Source organism: Ailuropoda melanoleuca, chromosome 12, assembly GCF_002007445.2.
Source record: "Ailuropoda melanoleuca isolate Jingjing chromosome 12, ASM200744v2, whole genome shotgun sequence".
NCBI classification, from domain to species: domain Eukaryota; kingdom Metazoa; phylum Chordata; class Mammalia; order Carnivora; family Ursidae; genus Ailuropoda; species Ailuropoda melanoleuca.
The window spans coordinates 71,574,446-71,594,352 of record NC_048229.1 but is presented as its reverse complement, the minus strand read 5'-3'; the positions used below and the strand labels follow the sequence as shown (position 1 = coordinate 71,594,352).

The 19,907-nt window shown below is 45.2% G+C and overlaps 1 protein-coding gene across 3 annotated transcripts; it reads right to left on the bottom strand.

Annotated features, from left to right (window-relative positions):
• Positions 1-8,578: 8,578 nt before the first annotated feature.
• NUDT7 (nudix hydrolase 7) lies at positions 8,579-19,222 on the bottom strand. 3 transcript variants are annotated; one of them, XM_034638918.1, is made up of 5 exons: positions 19,133-19,222; positions 16,917-17,070; positions 15,087-15,150; positions 14,590-14,748; positions 8,579-9,404 (listed from the first exon to the last, which is right to left on the bottom strand). In XM_034638918.1, the coding sequence occupies exons 2-5, from the start codon at positions 17,027-17,029 to the stop codon at positions 9,036-9,038; spliced, it is 705 nt and encodes a 234-aa protein (XP_034494809.1). In that variant the 5' UTR covers positions 17,030-17,070; positions 19,133-19,222; the 3' UTR covers positions 8,579-9,035. The 3 variants fall into 3 exon arrangements, with proteins under 3 accessions (XP_034494809.1, XP_011225217.1, XP_034494810.1); XM_011226915.3 differs by lacking the exon at positions 15,087-15,150 and having other exon boundaries at positions 19,133-19,216; XM_034638919.1 differs by lacking the exons at positions 14,590-14,748; positions 15,087-15,150 and having other exon boundaries at positions 19,133-19,216.
• Positions 19,223-19,907: the final 685 nt, after the last annotated feature.

Sequence of the window (19,907 nt, the reverse complement as noted above, 5' to 3'; positions counted from 1 at the left end):
TTTCAGAAGTAGAAATTGTTTAGAGAGCAACTAGTTCAAATCTGCTTTATACATGATACACTTGAGGTTCAGACAAGTTGATTAATGTCTCCAAGTTCACACAGCATATTAATAGGCAGGGACAGGGCCAATGTCCGCTTCCCTGGCTGGTGATCCAAAACTGTCTCTAGGTGTTTCAAGGTTGTTCCTCTCAAACCCTTCCCCCCAAAATTATACTGACTGCTCCTTTCTTCCTTTCCCACTCTCTTTACCTCCATCCTCTACATGCCCATCTGATCCCCTTGCCCCTCCCTCTCCCTCCTCCTCCTACCCCTCCTCAAATGCAGCCTCTCACTCCAGGTCCCACCTCTGATCTTGTCATCACTCCCACCACCATTTCTCAGGCTCATCTATCCCCTTACCAGATCGATGCATTTACAGACCAAATGTATTTTGCACAAATGTGTTTTTTTAATCTAGCTCCCGTGTGTTTGGCTATAAGCCTGTCCTCACATAACACTGTCATTTCATTAAAAAAAAATAATAATAAAGTCCAGTGGAATGAGAAAAAAAGTGGGATTGGAATCCATGTACCACATGTAGATGAATTCTTGTTATTTAGAAAAATTCACTGCTAAGCTTTTTGAATGTGGAAGGTAAATCCTGGTGGTCATGAGACATAGGGAGTCTAACAAGTAGATACAACTCTTCCACAAAAGACCTGAGTGCCACTTTGGTGCTGTGGGTGAAGAGAGGAGAAAAGGCAAAGTCCAGAGTGCTGAGAGCATAGCGTAAACCTGGAGGCTGACTTGACAGAAATGGACAGGACCTTTCTAAGATCAAGAAAACACAGTATTCAAATTTAAGTTCTTCTCTCTCGTGTTACAATCTATTTACCTGGCCAATACCCCTCTGTCTCCAACTAAATAAAGGCACACACAGGGCTCCTGGTTGGCTCAGTCATTAAGCGTCTGCCTCCAGCTCAGGACATGATCCCGGAGTGCTGGGATCGAGCCCCACATCAGGCTCCTCCACTGGGAGCCTGCTTCTTCCTCTCCCACTCCCCCTGCTAGTGTTCCCTCTCTCGCTGGCTGTCCCTTTCCGTCAAATAAATACATAAAATCTTTTAAAAATGAATAAATAAAGGCACACAGAGGGTTTTATAAAAGGCATCTTGCAAAAAAAAAAAATACAGAGAGGCGGTCTGTGACCAGATTTGGGCTGACACAGGGGAAAATGGGGGAGGAAGGAGAGACCTCAAGATACAGAACCTAAGGACCTCAAGATACAGACCTCAGATTTGCTGAAGCTGGAAATTGAACCAGAGGTGATTCGTGGAAATGTAAGCCCTTAAGGGTTTGCATAAACCTCGGAACATTGGATGTTGAGCTTTGCATTGGAGTCAAGTTCATCTAGATCTGCAGGGATGGGTCCCAACATATGCCATGCATTGGAAATAGGATGAAGAGGATCTAATTCTTGCCTTCTAGTGCTCATAGGAAAGTATATGAAGGCAGCTATGTATGGAAACAACCAAGTTACTGACTGAAGATCAGAGCTGCTCCCTGATTCACTCTTGGTAGGGCACTGTGTACGCTTTATGCAGTGAAGGGGGTTGACTAACAATGTTGAGCCATCTTAGGTTGATCTTTGGCAAGTACTCTATTTGGAAGAGACTGGATTTTTCCTCAGCCACCAAAACTGGCTATTTGATTAGAAATAGCTGCCTCTATGCCCATTTAGATTTATTCCTTCACTTAATAAATATGTTTTGAGCATCCACTTTTTGCCAAGTGCGGCATTAAATGGTAGGGTATGATGACAGAGCAAAACTGAGACATGATCATGCTATCGTGGAACTTAGAGTTTACAGGAGGAAAGAGGCATTAATCAAGGAATCAGACAAAGGGATGTAATAATGTTGCTGTGATAGGAGTTATGGGGGAGAGGTACATGGTACCGAGATCACTTATCACCAGGGGAACTGACCTACTTACAGTGCCAGAAGAGGCTTCCCTGAGAAGCTGAGATCTGAACAATGAGTAAGAGTGTGTAATTGGCAAAGGCCAATGCAAAATCATTGCAGACTGAAGGATCAGCTTGTGCAAGAGTCCTGTGGCATTCACGAATTGAACCAAAGTCAGTAGTATAGGAGTGGGATGAGCAGCGAGGGACCAAGTGATACAACACACCACTGGTGTAGGTGGGCAGGAGCAGAATACAGGGCTTTTATGCTCCATTAGTCTTTCTCATAAAAAAATGGGAAGTCTCAAAAACAAGGTGTCTCAAAGAAAATATGATCATATTTAAATGCTGAATAAATAACTCTGGCTGTAGGGTAAAATGGTACAGAGCAGTGGTTACCAGACAGATGTTTTGTGGACGTCTACGATGCCTTAAACTAAGCTGATGTCAGTAGAGATATGAAAAACTAGCTTTGACAGATACTCAGAAGGTAAATTAAGTGGAATTCGGTGACAGTTTGGATGTAGGAGTATCTTAGTTTGAGTTTACTAGAAACTATAAAACAAAGACTCAAGTAATTTATTGGAATATACAGGACACATTGGTAGGGGACTGGGGAAACAAGACAAGAAAAAGAAGGCAGCCACTGAAACGTAAGGGATTAAGCCAACTCCCACAGTGGATGACTGGAACTTAGTTCATTCTCAGAATCAATGAAGAATTATGCCCCAGAATTATCCTACCTGAGGGGTGAAGAGGCTGGCTATTGATACACCATATTCTTCCATTCTCTGACTGAGGATTGATGTGGGGCCATTAATTTTCTGGCACTTCCATCCTGCCTGCTGTGGATTTAGAAAAATCTTCAGGAACAGAGATTTAAGAATTGGCTGTTGGAAGTGGTCTGGAGCTCATTGCATTGATGGAGACCGGGAGATACGGGTGACTGTGTCTGCTAGGGAATAACGGCAAGGGCAGTGTCAAGGACAAGGCAGATTTCCAGGCTATTGAGATAGAAAACACTGGAAGGTGTTGCATACCAGACACTGCCATGCCAACAAGGTAAAGTCACTGCTTTCATGGAACTCAGAGTCTAGCAACACTAACTAGTTAGTAACCACTCACTACAACTTATAGTTTAGTTGGTGAGAACACCCAAGGATGTTCTCCAGAGAGCAGGCAGACAGGCTCTGGTGCTGCTTGGTCCTAATCCCAAGGGAATTACTGAGCCAATACATCTGATTAACAGTCTTGGCTGCATGCCAATCCCTGGACAGTCAACAGTGGACTGTTTCCATGTTAATCCTAAAGCAGAGGGGAGACCTATTACTCAAAATTGTGGGAGGAGGGTTTCAGAACCAGGGGATATTTGTTTCCTAGGGCTGGTGTAACAAATTGCCATGAAATTGCTAGCCTCCAGCAACAGAAATTTATTCTCCCACAGATCTTGAGGCCAGAAGTCCAAAATCAACATGTTGACAGGGGCACACTTCCCCCTGAAGTCTCTAGGGAAGGCACCTTCCTTGTCTCTTCCAGGTTCTGGTGGTTCCTGGTGTTCCTGGGCTTGTGGCTGCGTCCCGGCAACCTCTGCTTTATCTTCACATGGCCTCCTCCCCTGTGTCTCTGTGTGTGTCTAAGTTCCTCTCCAGGCACTGATAAGGCCCACCCTTACAAATGGCCTGTATATAAGGCCCATCCATCCAGAATGATCTCATCTCTAGATCCTTAATCACACCCTCAAAGACCCTGTTTCCAAATAAAGTCGCATTCACAGGTACTGTGGATTAGGACCTGGACATATCTTTTGGGGGCCACTATTCAATTCACTACAGGGGGCTAAGACAGATTGATAAATGTTTATAAGAGGTTAGGAGCTCTAGCAAAACTATTGCTAATTTATCATTTGGTTCAATGTTAGGCCACACAGATTTACTGTCAGAAAAAAATGTAGACAACTTCTAAGAATGCTTTACAGGTTCCATGGGATATAGCAGATTTAGAAGAAAAACCCAGGCTGATGGAAGGAGAGGAAATGAGCCCAGAGAGGAATCTGTTCACAAATTAATAAAGAAACACAATGAATTGAGAAGATAGAACAAAATAACCAGAAAGCTTTGGTTTCACATGGGAAAGAACTGAAAAAAAAGACAACCAGGATGAAGTATGGAATAAAGGCTTGACAATATAACATGAAAAAATGAGGAAAGTTATTGCCAAGGAAATATTAAACCAAGGCTATACTTATAAAATAAAAATTTATGGACTTGAATATGAGCCCTTTAAAAAGGATCTTTAAATTGCTTCAGGAAAAATTTCTTCTTCTTCCACTTGTGTCTGGTGGACTCTGACAGGACAGCCACTGCCTGGATTAAAGACACATTTCCACCAATTATTGGCTAACTAACCTTTAAACTCTGACTTTTTGGGCTTACTCATCATTATGCACATGGCCAACAGTAGTTTCTGAGCAAGCATTATGTTCTGGCACAGTTCAAATTCTTTGGAAAATCTAATAGACTTGGTTCAATTATTTAAGTAGAGCACACAAGTCATAGATTACTGGCCATCAAATTAGATACTGCCTTTGGGCTGGGCCATCGATCCCTGCTTCATTTAGAGCCAGGGGAAGTCAGACTGAGAGGTCTCATGGTATGTGGCTCTGTCCCTTTCTGGGTCATGGCTGGAATAAACACAAAGATACACACATATTAAACAGATAGGCAAAGCAGTGCAATGAACCGGTGTCCACGCTATGGCATAGCGTGGGTGACTGAATAGTGGGCACACAGGAGTTAAACATCTCAGTGCTGTTCGGCAATGGGAAGGCACAGGGAGGGGCTGAGCGGGGATGGGAAGGCAGTCAAGAATTGTGAATGCAGTATACACACAGACCCCATTAGGAACCCAAGTACACCACATCTAAGACAACTGGACTGAGTGATAATCACTCCAGTGATTGTATCAAAAGCTTGTGCTATTCTCAGATGAGAAACCAACTGGAAACAAGAATAAGACTTGAGTTCTATTTAATTATCTTGTCTGAGGGGTAAAGGAATGTTTCCCCATCTCAGTTCTTTAACTGGAAAGCTGGCACTACAAACAGAGTTGTTAAATTAGCAAGTATGCCAGCACTTTCATTTATTAATTGGTAGGTTCTATTTTAATTAAAATCATCCTAGCTAATTACTCATTTCACTGCGTGCAACGCCAGCTGGAGGACATGATGAAGGCAAAAATAAACTCTGCTCTCCCTCCAATTTATTAAGTTCGTATTGTTTTCCCTTTCACATACGGGGAATCAAGGGAAACGTAAATTTAACCTTCGTTCTTGCCTCTGTCCTTATGAAATGAGCCTCATCCTGGTGTAAGTGGGTAATAGTAAAGAGGATAGCCTCCAAAATTCATACATGTAGGCTTGGATGTTGGTTCTTCCAGTTACGAACTGTGTGACCAGGGGCAAATATTTAACTTCTCTGGTCCTCAAATTTCCCTATCGGGAATAAGAATAATACTCACTGCAGATATTTGGTGTGAGGGTTAAATGAGTCATCGAAGTAAAAGGCCAGGCATAGCAGAGGCACTTAACCAATGTGAATCCCCATCATCACCACCACCATCCCATTCAGTCAGGTAGCATCTCCTCACCCAGCAAGGCTCAGCTCCGCCACCACCTCCTCTGAGATGGCTTCCCTGAGTCCCAAACCTGAGTCAGGTGTCCCCCCTCCCAGTGTCTGCATGTTTATTCCTGTCACCAGACTGTATTTGAATCTCCCATCTACTTGTGTGCTCAGCTTAGTGCACATATCCCATTAGTGAGCGATAGTTGTTATTTTATAAGATTCAAATAAAAATAGTATTTTTCTAGTATATGGTATAACTTCAAATGGCTACCAAGTTAGTAGGACTTAAACACTTACTGAATTATTTGGATGTAACATCATAACAAACAAAATCATTAGGTGTTTCTTTTGACCTACATGTACCCTGAAAAAATTACTGAGATGCCAGGGTGCTCACTGTGAACCAAGAAAGTTCGGGAACCTCTGGCATAAGGAAATGATGATGTGCTGAACCAGAGAAAAGACAGCACTTGACATTATTGTTGTAATATTACCTTGCAATTATAATAATGCTGTAATTACAAGCTAACAGGTAACTGAGCCCTTTCTACTTCCCAGGCATTGTTCTGAGCATTTAGTTGTGCTTTCAGTAAAGGGGTCAAACGTATTCACTCCTTTAATCTCTCCAAAAGGCCTAAACAAAAGTTTCTTTCTCCCACTTACAGAAGAGGAAACTGAGGCCTATAGAGAATGAGTCACTTGCTAACAGGTCACCAAACAGGCTGATGCTGCTGAGCTGGGATTCAAGTGTAGGCATCCTGAATCTCAGATTCACAGCTCTTAACCACCTACTTACTGGGCTGCAGGGAAGCAAGGGAGACCCAGCTGAGCTTTCTGGATGGCTACATTTGAATCTACATAATTTAGGGACAGATTTTAGGGATCAGAGACAATAAATGTTTTGAGATGTTCGCCTAGCCCACTTTCTTCAGAAATGCTCCTTCCAACACCCCGTTGACCTGGGGACTTAGATGATGCATTTGTGGTCCCTCCCCCTGCTCTTGTCCATATCCACCAGTTACTGGAAACCTGCCAGGTGACCCAAGCTAGGCTAAATGAAGCTTCCTGCAAGGTCCTGGGGACTGACACACTGAGCTGCTGTTGCTTTTCCATGCCTGTATCCATCAACCCAAACAGATGGTTCTTGCCCCAGGAATGACAGGATGCAAAAGGGAAGGTGTACAGCGTCTTGCTTTTGGGGTGGCTAGCTGGGGTGCTCCTTCCCCATTGCTGTGCTTGAGGCTGATTTGTTTAGTGGTTTCGAAGACTCCCTGAGATCTGTATCCTGCCAGTGGTGTCCTTCATTTGAGACAGATTTGCTAGACTGTTCTTCTTAACCAAAGGATGTGTAACTGGAACCCCGAACATAGATGTCCTAAAATACAGAAAAGACAGAAAACACACTAAAAAAAAAAAGAATGAATGAATGAAAAGAGCAGGGGGAGGTAATACTGCCATTGCTAAATATTTAGCCCCTTAAATTGGGCGGCCACAGGTGTCATTCAGACTGTAGACTTCGGCTGGGCCAACGCCTCTTAGAAACCAGGCAGATCTGAGGAGTTCACAAAAACAAACAGTTCGGAAAGGCGGTGTTCTGCACTGCCAGAGGGGTCAACAATCTACCAGGCAGTTACACTGCTGTCAGATTGTAAATACACATTTGCAAATGCCTCTGTAATTGCTCAGAAACAGTTTAAGCCTGCTCACGCAGGGCCGGTTACTGAATGTTAATGGAGAAGCTTCCTCAACATCTGCTTTCAAGGTTGGAGCCAGATTTGTGCCATTTCCATGGTTGTGGGTATAAAGCAGCAGATCGGGCATGTTTTCTCCGCCAGCTCTCAGAAAAGAAAATCTCTGAAGCAGTGGACAGTTGCATGGCTGATTGATGGGCTTGGTGCGGCCATCACATTTTCAGCTATACCAGGATCTTCCTAAAACTGGCTCGGCTTTCAAAAACTCTGGTAACAGTAAGATAGGAAATTGCCATCATGGACTTAAGGTGATGTTACTTTATGCACTCGTCTCCCTGACCTCTGGCAGGATGGTTAATGTGATAATTAAACTAAGAAATTCCTGCTAACTTGAAGGCATGATGTACGGAGATGCCCATGTAAGAAGTGGTAGATCTCAAGGGATGCAATTCAGAATGTTCGTCTTTCTGCCTTTTGATTTGGGGCTTGTGCTCAAAACCAGTGTTTTTCTGCTTTCATCATCTTAAGACAGAGAATATTCTCTCTTCCAATTGGTGGGCATATGGGCTTCTTAAATTCATTTCAGTTGCTCTGGATGATGATGGCTAAACCCACCAATGCCCATGGGAGTCTTACACGTCACAGAACCCATGTGTTCAAGGTCAGATCATCCCAAATTCTAACTGCTGGCAACACTTCAAGTTTGGGTGAATATCCATCTAGCCATTTTCAAGTGTTATGGTATATTACTTAGGGTAATAGCTCTGCTCTAACAAAATGACCCCAAATAACAGTGGCAGAAAAATGACAAAATTTTATTCTTCTTTCACGTAACAGGCCCAAGTAAACAGCACGGGATAGCAGGTTGCTTTACTCCAGGGAGGCATTTTGAGACCCAAACTGCTATCCCCTTTGGGTTCTGCCACCCCCCCAGGAATGGTCCTCATTTGTACGGTCAAGGCTGGGTTGCAGGTAAACCCATGTTGCAGCTCCTGGAAAGGGGAAACAGAGTCCAAGGAAGCTGGCTTAGCTCTTCAATTGGAGATGACCTGCAAGATCAACTTTCACTCACATCCCATGGGCCCAAATTAAGTTCCAGAGCCACATTTAATGGCAAGGAATCCTGGGTAACGCCATCTCTTGCTGGGGAACTAGGAGCTTGGCTTCGACTCTGCTGCCAGGGAGGAAAAGGTGGATAGATTCTGATGGCTGGACAGAAGTTTCTAGTCACGTGTAACAACAGACAGAAAGAGACATTACCTCTCAGGAATAAAATAAATGCCACACGGTCATATATTCAAGATATTTATTAAGTGCCGACTATGTGCCAGATACATGTGTAGAAAAAAATACTAACATGCTGTAGGTGAAATTATGCAACACTATGAACACATTTTCCACTTTTTTTTTTAAAGATTTTATTTATTTATTCGACAGAGATAGAGACAGCCAGCGAGAGAGGGAACACAAGCAGGCAGTGGGAGAGGAAGAAGCAGGCTCCTAGTGGAGGAGCCTGATGTGGGACTCGATCCTGTAACGCCGGGATCACGCCCTGAGCCGAAGGCAGACGCTCAACCGCTGTGCCACCCAGGCGCCCCACATTTTCCACTTTTGAAAGACTTCTGCTCTCTCAGGTAATACAGGGCAAGTGGGAAAAAGGCAAGGTTTTTTACCTTCATGTTGCAGGAGAAAGTCACACCTGTCAGTTTCCAACAGCTAGCAATACTGTTGTTCTTCTTGAACAAAATCCTCTGAGTTATTTGGATGGTGGTCTCATAAATCATAACTTGCTTGTAGCATGCTTATTTAGTTTCAGGAAGGTCTCTTCAGAGGATGAAATTAGATCACTGAGATTAAACTCCATTTCAAAGATAGGTTTTTTCCCCAAAATAATTAAGGCAAGGAACAGGGCAAATTTTGCAGTTAATCCCTCGATTTGGTAAGTGACACCATCTTCAGGGTTTGTGTACTCAAAGCAGTGAATAATAACATGATGACCACAATGTGTCACGTAATTCTGGTGGTAGACACCTGGCTGCAGGAAATATTCCAGAGGCACCAGGAACACACTCTTCACTTCATCGGGATTAGGCTGGGCCTGGAAGGTGTGGTCTATAAATCCGACAACTGGGCTTATCAATGTATCTCTCTAAAAGCAGAAAACAAAATACACAAATTAAGAAAACAGTCCAAAGCAGTCAATTATATAAGGTGGTAGGGAAGGAGGAGGAAGAATTTGCTCCAGACATGAATGTCATAGTCCCCTGTGAAATGGGGGTGGTGTCACCCCTACCTGAGGCAGTATCTGTGAGAGGACTCTGAAAATGTATCTTTGGTGAACAGACTGGTATACTCTTTTGGAAGGGCAACCTGGCAATGTTATAAAAATGTGGTCCTTTTGATCTAGCAATTGCATTTGTATAAATGTATCTGTATGAGAAATTCCTACTGGTAAGAAAAGATATAAGACTGAAGCTTTTTCTTTTTTAAGATTTTATTTATTTATCTAACAGAGAGAGAGAGAGAGCACAGCAGGGGGAGCAGCAGAGGGAGAGGGAGACGCAGGCTCTCCTCTAAGCAGAGAGCCCAATGTGGGGCTTGATCCCAGAACCCTGGGATCATGACCTGAGCTGAAAGGCAGACACTTAACCAACTGAGCCACCCAGGCATCCCTGGACTGAAGCATTATTTGCAATAGCCCCAAACTCTTAAGTTATCACTCTTCCCCTGATGGACATTCAGGGTAGGTCAATTATGAGTCTATCTGTACAAGGGGACACTCTGTAGCCCTCAAAATGAATGCGATAGACACCCTTCCCTGTCAGTACAGACAAGGATGTACCAGCCTATCAGTAGAAAAGTGGCATATTAACTGCGGCATATACCCAATTATGGGATATTACATTTATAATTATATATGAACTATTTTACATAACAGATGTTTATAAGTGGGGAGGGGGGATTTCTATTTATAACTGCGACTGCTTGCAAATGAATGCAGGGTATTATTAAATGAAAGACCTGCTGGGAATCTCCAGGGTGAGGCCTGGGGTTTAGTGTAGGAGATGCATAATAATAAGACAAGAGCTGCATAAGCCTCTAGTGGAAAGTGAGAAGGATTTGGGGTTCTTGGGGGGCATTCCCAGAGAAGGTGGCTGGGAAAAGCCAAGGATATACCTTGAGGCTGGGACACGAGAGCAGGATAAACAAGTCTATGGAAAATTCTCAGAGGAGTGACAGCTGAAGCATGTTTAAGAACAGTGATGACTCATTGGGGCGCCTGGGTGGCACAGCGGTTAAGCGTCTGCCTTTGGCTCAGGGCGTGATCCCGGCGTTATGGGATCGAGCCCCACATCAGGCTCTTCCTCTATGAGCCTGCTTCTTCCTTTCCCACTCCCCCTGCTTGTGTCCCCTCTCTCGCTGGCTGTCTCTATCTCTGTCAAATAAAGAAATTAAAAAAAAAAAAAAAAAGAACAGTGATGACTCAGACCATTAACTGAATTAATGGTGAAAAGTCAATATCTGGACCAGGAGTGAAAGACGGGAGCATAGACTTTAGCTGTCCTTCCAGTGGGAAATCTGGGGTCCTAAGTGGCCCCTGGGCAGAAGCATTGTTCCACTAGCAGCAATCACCACCTGGCCCTGGGTGAATGCTCAGCCTCTTTGGCCATGGTTCCCCAGGAGGGGTGTCTGGGAGATGGGGAACACTCAGGTGCAAGTGATTTCTTAAGGAAGTGCTCTCAGGACAAAGCATGAGGCAGGGAGGAATGCAGGCGAGAGCCCTGCAGAGCATCTGGAGGTAAAGTACATGGCAGAGCTGGGCTGTCATGCCCCTCAGCACAGTCACTGGTGAAGGACTGGCCAGCCAAGTACATTCTCAGGCCCTCTAGGCTCCCTGCGAGCAGGGAAGGGTGGAAAGCTGCAAGTGTGAGCTTTCAGAAACACAATTAAGAGGAATATGAAAGGGTCTGAACAGAATCCGCAGTGTTCATTCAGCGTGTGTTTTGTGGTTGCTGTCACCATGAAGTGACCACAGCCTCTGGGGCCCTGGTCCAGTACCCAGCACCCTCTCCCTGCTTCTTCACAACAGCCTGACCCTGAAGAAGCTTTAACAGTGGAAATCAGAGACCTGAGACAACCTGCTCAAGGTCACGGCCAGCTAATACTTGGCAGAAACCAGGATTCACCGGCCTGCTGCCCACACTCCAGAGCACAGCGCTTAAGGGCTGTGAAGAAAGAAATGTCGCCATATCTCAAAGAGAAGACACGCCAGCCTTGTGCATGGCTTTCATACTGCTGTGGACAGTTCTCAGCTGCAGCTGGGATTCAAGCTCTTCTGAGGGCTGAGCTAGGAGCACAAACTCATATTCACACTAAGGGCGAAACTGCTAGGCACGGGTGTGGACGAGCAACTTCGCATGGCCAGTGCTGGCCCTTGGACTCTTGCATGTCAGAGTCTGAGAAAATAATTGGTGGGGGGGGGGGAATCAAAGCCACAAAGGGAGGTAATGGTTTCAGACTGAATGTTTCAGATGGCAAGTCAGGCACGTTCAACATGGTTCAAGCTTAGAGAAGCCATGGAGACTTTGGAAACGCGTGGATGAAAAGCATCTCTGGACACACAGTTCCCAAAACACAGGTGTCTGTCTTGGAAGGAAAAAAAGGATGGTGGGTTCAGGGCAGACATTGCAGGACCAAGGAAAGACTGCATTTCGGCCACTTGCTGAGCTGGAATCTCGTGGAGACTGGCTTCTGCTGTGGCCACAGGGATGAGGCATGCTTCAGAGCCCCTGGAAGAGGCCACATGCTCTTAGAAACATTCCCAGGGAAGGACACGCCACTGAAAGGCACCAACATGTTTATAGGAGTCAAAGCTTCAGAGGGGGCAAAGTGAAGGAGAATGAATGGAAATGTATGGGCCACATACACAGAAGGAGGAGAAACGTCTCCTGAGGCTGTTCCAAAGAGCAGTACATCCATGTATGACAAAGGGACACCTGGGGTGGGCTTTGAGGGCCACTGCCTGCCTTAGGGGGTTAGCACAGGAGGTGGGAAACAGCCAACAGCACCTTCTCTAGCTCTGACACCCCAAAACATCTCCAGACATGGCCATGTTCCCTGGGGGACAAAATCAGTGCTAGTTAAAAACCACCGAATTAGGGTCTGCTTTAAGTGTTTCATCAGCGGTAGTGTTGCACTACATTTAAAAGATCTGCAAGTTCGAAGAATAAAATCACCTTCTCTAGTGCTTCCAAACACAGGACACCGTTCTTGAAAGCCTTTGTTCATTCTAACGTCTTGATAATGTAACTGGCATTATTATATCAAGAGGAGGTCATTTTAGAAATCTCTGCTTCAGGAGTGTCTGGCCCACCGAAATGTCCTGAAGACCAGATGTTCTCCTGTGGAGACTGCTGTATTCTACCCCTCACAGGCAGAACTCAGTAGCTCCTGGGTGTCTTGGATGTGGAGTTACTCTCACTTTGGGAACTTTTTACCATTAGGGTTCAATTTGTCAAGAGAGCTTTTTTTTTTTTTTAAGATTTTTTATTTATTTGACAGAGAGAGACAGCCAGTGAGAGAGGAACACAAGCAGGGGGAGTGGGAGAGGAAGAAGCAGGCTCCCAGCGGAGGAGCCCGATGTGGGACTCGATCCCGGAACGGTGGGATCACGCCCTGAGCTGAAGGCAGACGTCTAACGACTGCGCTACTCAGGCGCCCCTGTCAACAGTGTTTTAAAATCCCCCAAATAGGCTGGGCGATTTGCAGATGCCGAGCGGAAGGGGTTCCCATTAGAAAATGAGTTGCCTAGGAAGTAATTGATACATTTCTTGTCCTAACTCCACGTTTTCCCCTCTCATTTAGGAAGCATTTATTTGAGAGGCCATTAGCTTCTTCCGAACTAAATCTCCCTTAAGCAGTGACCTTTCTGTTTTGAAAATGGACCTGATTAAGATAGATGTCTCAGCATCACTGATCACCACAACACTGTACCACCAAGACTGTAAGGCAAATGGAACATAAAGGATGGTCTGACCCACTAATTGTTAAGCATCAGTGGGACTCTCCTCTTGAAATAAAAACGTACCTGGAAGTCCAATGTATAAAACATAGCTTATCCCTATTTCCAATATGTGATTAGAGCACTTCCCTCTGTGGTATTCTTCCCCCAAACCCATAACCCTTGCTTAACCGTAAGGAAAATACCAGAAAGGTCCAAATGGAGAGGTAGTCTACAAGATATCTCACCAGTGCACCTCAGAAGTGTCAAGGTCACGAGAATAAGGAAAGTCTCAGAAATTGTCACAGACCAGAGACTAAGGAGACATGACAACCAAATACAATATGGTATCCTGGATGAGACCCAGGACAGAAAGGGGGACATTAGTAGAAAAATTAGTTAAAGGCAAATAAAGTGTGGAGTTTAGGTAATAGCAGTGTACAACATTGGTTTCTTAGTGGTGACAAGTAGACACCAGTCGTGTACGATGTTAACGATGGGAGGAACTGGGTGCGAGTATACGAGAACTCTCCGTAGTACCTGGAACTTTTCTGTAAATCTGTACCTATTCTAACATTACAAGTTTATATTAAAAATTTTAAACCAATAAAATAATGCTGTTATCTGAGCACAAATTTACACTTACTCCTTCTGAAGTCATTAATACAACAGTTTTAAGTTCATGTGAAGTAAGAAAGATATGGCTCTTATATCAGCCCCAGAATTCATTTTGTTGCTTTTATTTTTTTTTTCATGTACACAATGAAGGAAATCCTGATTCATACAGAAATGTAGTTACAAATAATAACGGTTCTTGAACAACTTGCCTAGTGATCTCAGGGTACTGCTCAATTAATGTGATGTGGAGAAGCTTGATTCCAAGGTATATATAAAATGAGTGTGTTTAGGACAAAGGCAATGCACTGGTGGCCTCCAAGAGGCTAAAATTTGGAACACAGAATGCTCAAGAGTGTGATATTTTTTCAACTGAATTCTCAAAAGAATGTATACTGGCGAAAAAATAAATGTAAACTGAATTTTAAAGAATTCTGAAGCATCTGCAGGGTTCTACAGAATCCAGTTTGAAAACCACTGATGGAGTTCGACCCTTTCACTTCTAGATGGGCAAAGAGGGGCCCAGATGGGCAAGGGGACTTGACCAAGACCACTTAACTCACAAGGGGCAAAGCCCACATAAGGGCCAGTCTCTTGACTCTATCTACAGACAGCACTGTCAAAGGTCATGCTTGGCCACATGTAGAATGCTGACGATCATGGGTCCACTGCGTGCCCACGAGAGTGTTAGCAAGCCAGTCCCCCTTCCAACACTTACGTCAAGCAGACATGGCACCAGGCAGCAGACAACCTCCACTTGATGAGGATGCAGCCCTACTTCCTCCTGGGCTTCCCGGAGAGCCGTGGCCACTTCATCCACATCTGCCGGTTCAGCCTTGCCTCCAGGGAAGCAAACTTCTCCAGGGGACCTTCTTAGCTGGGCATTGAAAGAACAGAGCCGCAATGCGGGATTCCAGCCCTGGCACTATGCACTCATTCAACAGGTAGTTACTGAACTTCGAGTTTGCATCAGAGACCACTCCCACCCTGGTGGTAAGAAGGGGGGAGTAAAGCCCCCCCGCAAAAAAAGTTTCTACTTGAATCCTTTTAAAAAATGACCTTTGAGAACTTCCTTCACCTGTAATTTTTCTCTGCTTGCCCCTAAAAGATACCATACACACGAAAACGGATCTATGCTGACAGGGGAGAAAAGCCAAAAGGAAATAGAATAAAAAGGGCAATGTTATCAATAGACAGCCTTGACTGAGTGCTTACCCTGCTGCGGGCATGCTGCGTCACAAGAAGTTTTTCCACTGAGCCCTCAGAACAGGTCCACATGCTGTTATTTTTAAAAAGCATTTTTTTTTATTGAGGTTAAATTTACATAACATAAAATGAACCATTTAATTTATTTTTTATTTTTTAGAGAGGGAGAGAGGATGTGAGTGGGGGGGAGGAGCAGAAGGAGAAACTACGAAGCAGATTCCGTGCTGAGTGTGGAGCCTGACGTGGGGCTCGATCTTAGGACCATGAGATCACAACCTGGGCTAACTTTCCTCTAGGTTCCAGAGCTGGTAGGGGAGCCCACGATGAAGCAGAAGGGATTGAGGACGGGTGCCCCTTCCCCTTCCCCATTTACTGGGAGGAAACCCATGAACCCTACTTGTGTGCAGCTCCAGTAATGCCTGGGAAGGAATTTCTTTAGACAGGTGCAGAATAAGATCTAATTAGATTTAAATAATTTTTGTTTGTTTGTTTTTAATGTGCTCTTTGCACATCAGAGTTTATGGTCTAGGATGATTCTCACATAATAGTCAACAGGCAAAGCTATCTGGGTGAAATAGTAACCAGAGATCCATTTTGGTCTTGCCTCAATTGTCTACATTACTGTTTGTCTGAGAGTTTGAAAAATAATATTGAAGTGCTTCTCCTCTGCTCTTTGGCAGAGCTGAGAACAGACCCAGGTCCCCTGGTTTCCAGTTGGATATCTCCTGTCGGAACCTGGATTTTCTTACCTCCTGTGTTTATGTGATTGTTGCCTGACCCAGATCCAGAAGAATCCACATGAGTCTAATCCCAAACCCACAAAACTTCAGCTGATTCCTTGACTTTCTTTTCCCCCCTCAAGGGATACTGTTCATTGATGTTCTGCTTTGAAAGCCATGCTATTATGGCCCATTTTCATTTCTGTACTTGGATAACTTTCAAGTCGCTGCCTCCCCAGCTTTTCCTCAGAAGCACCCTAACAGCAAAGGAGAATGACTGTATCCACGGGTGTACCCAGGGGAACTCCATTCCCAGCCCAACATTTCTTTAAAGTAGAATGGTTTCTCTGAAAACCTCAGGCCATGTCTGCTAACAGCAATAGTGATGGCAGCTGAAACTAACCAGGATCTCTGCCAAGTGCTGGGGCCGGTTTAGGTGCTTTGCATTTGTTTCCCTGGGAAATCCTCACAGTAGCCCTATGAAGCAAGTACTAGTATTCTGTGCTCATTTTGCAAGAAAAGAGACTGTAGCACAGAGAGGGTAAGTAACTAGGACAAAGTCACAGAGCTGGCAAGGAGAGAGCCTGCATTCAAACATGGGCAGCCAGCTTCAGGGCCCATACTATTCATTTCTGAGCTCTAGAATTTCCACATTATACACAGGGTGGGAGGCTTCAACAGTGGCTGTTGGCAGTGGCATTGTGCCCTTCATCCCTGCCAGGACAGGGATGTCTGGGGACGTCTGTGGTTGTCACAAAGGGGTGTGCATATCTTTATCACTGGCACCTAGTGCATAAAGCCCAGAGATGATGCTAGACATCTCACGATGCACAGAATAGCTCCCACAGCAAAGAATTATCCAGCCCAAATGCCAGCAGCACTAAGGTTAAGAAACCCTGGTCTCAGTGGATTTCAAATTACTTGCTAGCTAAGTTACTTACTTTTCTAAAACTTCTCCAAAAAATGCCTTGTTATCCTGTGGCTTCTTGGACCCCTGAACATCACAATCTTGAAAGTCCATTTGAGAATCCATGGCCTCAAAATGTGTGCAAGTGAGAAATTTTTGTGGGGATTTCAAATGTCCTGGAACTTGAATGGCAGAAGCCTTTTTGTCACTTACCTTCTCTGACCGGAGGGTGAATAACAGGTGGAGTTTTCCTTCTTTTCCCAACAATGGTAAAAGGACAGAATATTTGTTAGACGATAAGTGAGAATATTTGGTCCCAACATCATACTTTTTTAAGCAGGTCTTAGCATCATCTATCAAACTGTTTCTAAAATGGAAACAAACCAAACATTTTAGTAACCAGAGTTATGATAAAAAGCGCCTAGTCTTCCTATGTTTCTGTTTCATTGTGTACCTTGGGGCTCACCATTTCTGACTCTCACTGTATTTTTCAACAGCATAGCAGAAACAATAACACCCAAATCACATGACTGTTGGCAAGATAAAATGAGGAAAAAACTACTAAGAATACAGTGAACACAAATTCACTTTGAAACTTAAACAGAAATTATTGTAAAATATTCAACAATGCAATAGTTACATGTTGAATTCTAAATTATATTCAAATAAGACAGGTTTGGTAAACAAGTCATTGTAAGGTTAGACAACTGTCAGGTTAAGGAATTTTTCTTAACCTGGCGCTTATGTTATCAAACCCTTATGTCTTTAGTTGCCTTGTAACAGTGGTTCCCAAACTTTAGGGGCAACAGATTCATCCAGAGGGCTGGGCCACCCCAAAACTGTGACTCAGTAAGTTTGGGGTAGGGCCTAAAAGTTAGCATCAAACTCCCAAGCAATGGCATGCTGATGCTAGGACCAGGGGAACCCACTTTAGGGATCATTATTGATAATATGCTAGTATTTGGATTTATAATAGGCACATTAAGTGCCCTGAATTCATGACTGTGAATGTTTTGGTCCTTTTGACTGGCGTTTTGTTGCTGGTGTGTGTAGTAGTTTAAATAGTGTCCCCCAAAATTCATGTCACCCAGAAGGCTCAGAATGTGACTTTATTTGGAAATGGTATCTGTGTAGATGTAGTTATGGATCTTGAGATGAAATCATCCTGGGCTATAAATCCAATGATTGGCGTCCTTGTCAAAGGCGAGGACACAGACACACAAACACACACACAGGGACAAGGCAATGTGAACACACAGGCAGAAATTGGAGTGATGTTGCCACAATCTCAGGAACATCAACATCCATCAGAAGCTGCAACAGGCAGGTATTTCAGACACCCTGCCTTCAGAACTATGGAAGAAGAAATTTCTGTGGTTTTAAGCCATCACGTGTGTGGTACTTCGTTATGGCAGCCCTACAAACTAACAGTCTGGTTTTAATTTTTCTCTGGGAAAGGCGGTTTTGCATCGTGGGCAAAATCAGGTATTTAAGTTCGGCAGAACTGTTTTAAAGCATCGGGGAATGACCCCTCCAAGCCTTGCTTTCCTCATCTGTGACATGCTTGAAGATACTTGTGAGCATGTAATGACACGTTCACCGACTGTGACTGGCCCAATGAATGGTAACTCCCATCATAAACGTCCCCAGCAGTGGTTTGTGGGAGGTGTTTGCTACTTTGTGCCTCTTTCTACGTGGCAGGTTGCTCACTAAAAGTGACTGGGCGACAGCAGTGGATTTCAAAAACGACCCAACATCTGAAAAGAACCACAGCATGCTGGCACTGGAGCGGATTCCGGAGTGCATCCTGCACCACAGGCCCCCGTCCAGAAAACTGGCGCCACCGAGTGAGGCTTTTAAGAGACCCCCAGAACTGACCAGAGGGACCAGCAGAAGTCTGCAAAAACGTGTCTGTCCACATTTGGGGCTGGTCCTTGGAATAACCACCATGAAAACACCACAGTGGCAGCCACCCTGTTCTAAGCCTGCGCTCATCCTACGCACTTTCCACACTTTTCTCTTTTTATCCTCATAACAGTCCAGCGAGGTGAAGACTTGATCCCGTCCAGGCTCAGGCAGGCTAGTTAACTGAGAAACCAGGGTCACTTTCTGGGGGTCAAACTCTTGAGAAGCCCTGAGCTGAAGAGGGAAGGCAGCTGGCCAGGGGGAAATGCTCTGCCCGTGGGTAAGGGGCGCGAACCTATGAGGCCTGGTGTGAGCCCACGGGTCCAAAGCTCGGTCGGCCTGGGCCGGAGTGGGTGCAAAGGTCCCGGGGCCCGGCGAGAGGCGAAGTAGGCTAGCGCACGAGCGCAGGGTCTGCGAGTAGGAAGGTGGGCTCGGCAAGAACAGTCCCGGCCGAAAGGTCCCGGAACCGTGCTCAAGGCCGGGTCAGGCCCTGCTCGGAGTGCCAAGGGCGGGGGAGGCTTTACCTGACCCGCTCCGGGGACGCAGAGGGTCGTGACATCTTCCAGGTGAAAGTTTGTTTCCTGACCAAGACGCCTCGCCTGCGCTCAACTGGGTGGGCATGCGCAGAGCAGCCGCGGCGTGGGACGGGGCGGGGCGGGGGGAGAGGCGGGGCCTAGGAGGCGGGGATGAGGCGGGGCCTAGGACCTTAGGAGGATTGGGGCGGGGCGGGGCGGGGCGAGACGGTGGGGGTAGTATGGGGGCGGGGCTTAGGGCCCGGCTGTTCCGGGTGGCCCTAGGCGGTTTCTGCTCAGCCCCTTAATGTTCCTCAGGAAGGAGAAGAAAATGAGGAATTCTGAGGTTGATGGTTGTATAAAAGTTAAGGGGAAAAAACATACAAATGCAGTGCTGGTGATTTGAGAGGATTCTGACACCCGTATTCACTGTTGCCAGGAAGTTAAGTTGGTTCAACTTTTCTGAGCAGCAGTCTACGCATGCTTGCATGCTTACTGAGCACCTGCTATGGGCCAGCAGGATGCAGACCCCACAGCGAGCAAAAAGACCCGTGGACCCTACAGACAAGCGGGAGAGAGAGAGAGACATGGATCAAACAATTGCATAGATAAAGTAGAGGCCTTTAATTCTTGAAGAGTGTATGAGGGAGAAACGTGGGTAAACCAGATCAGAGAAGGCTTACAAGAAACGATGGAAATGGGGCGGACCTCGAAGGCAGCTGTGGTCCAGGTGTGGTCCTCGGACCAACGCATGAGGATCACCTGGGTGCTGTTAAAAATGTACATT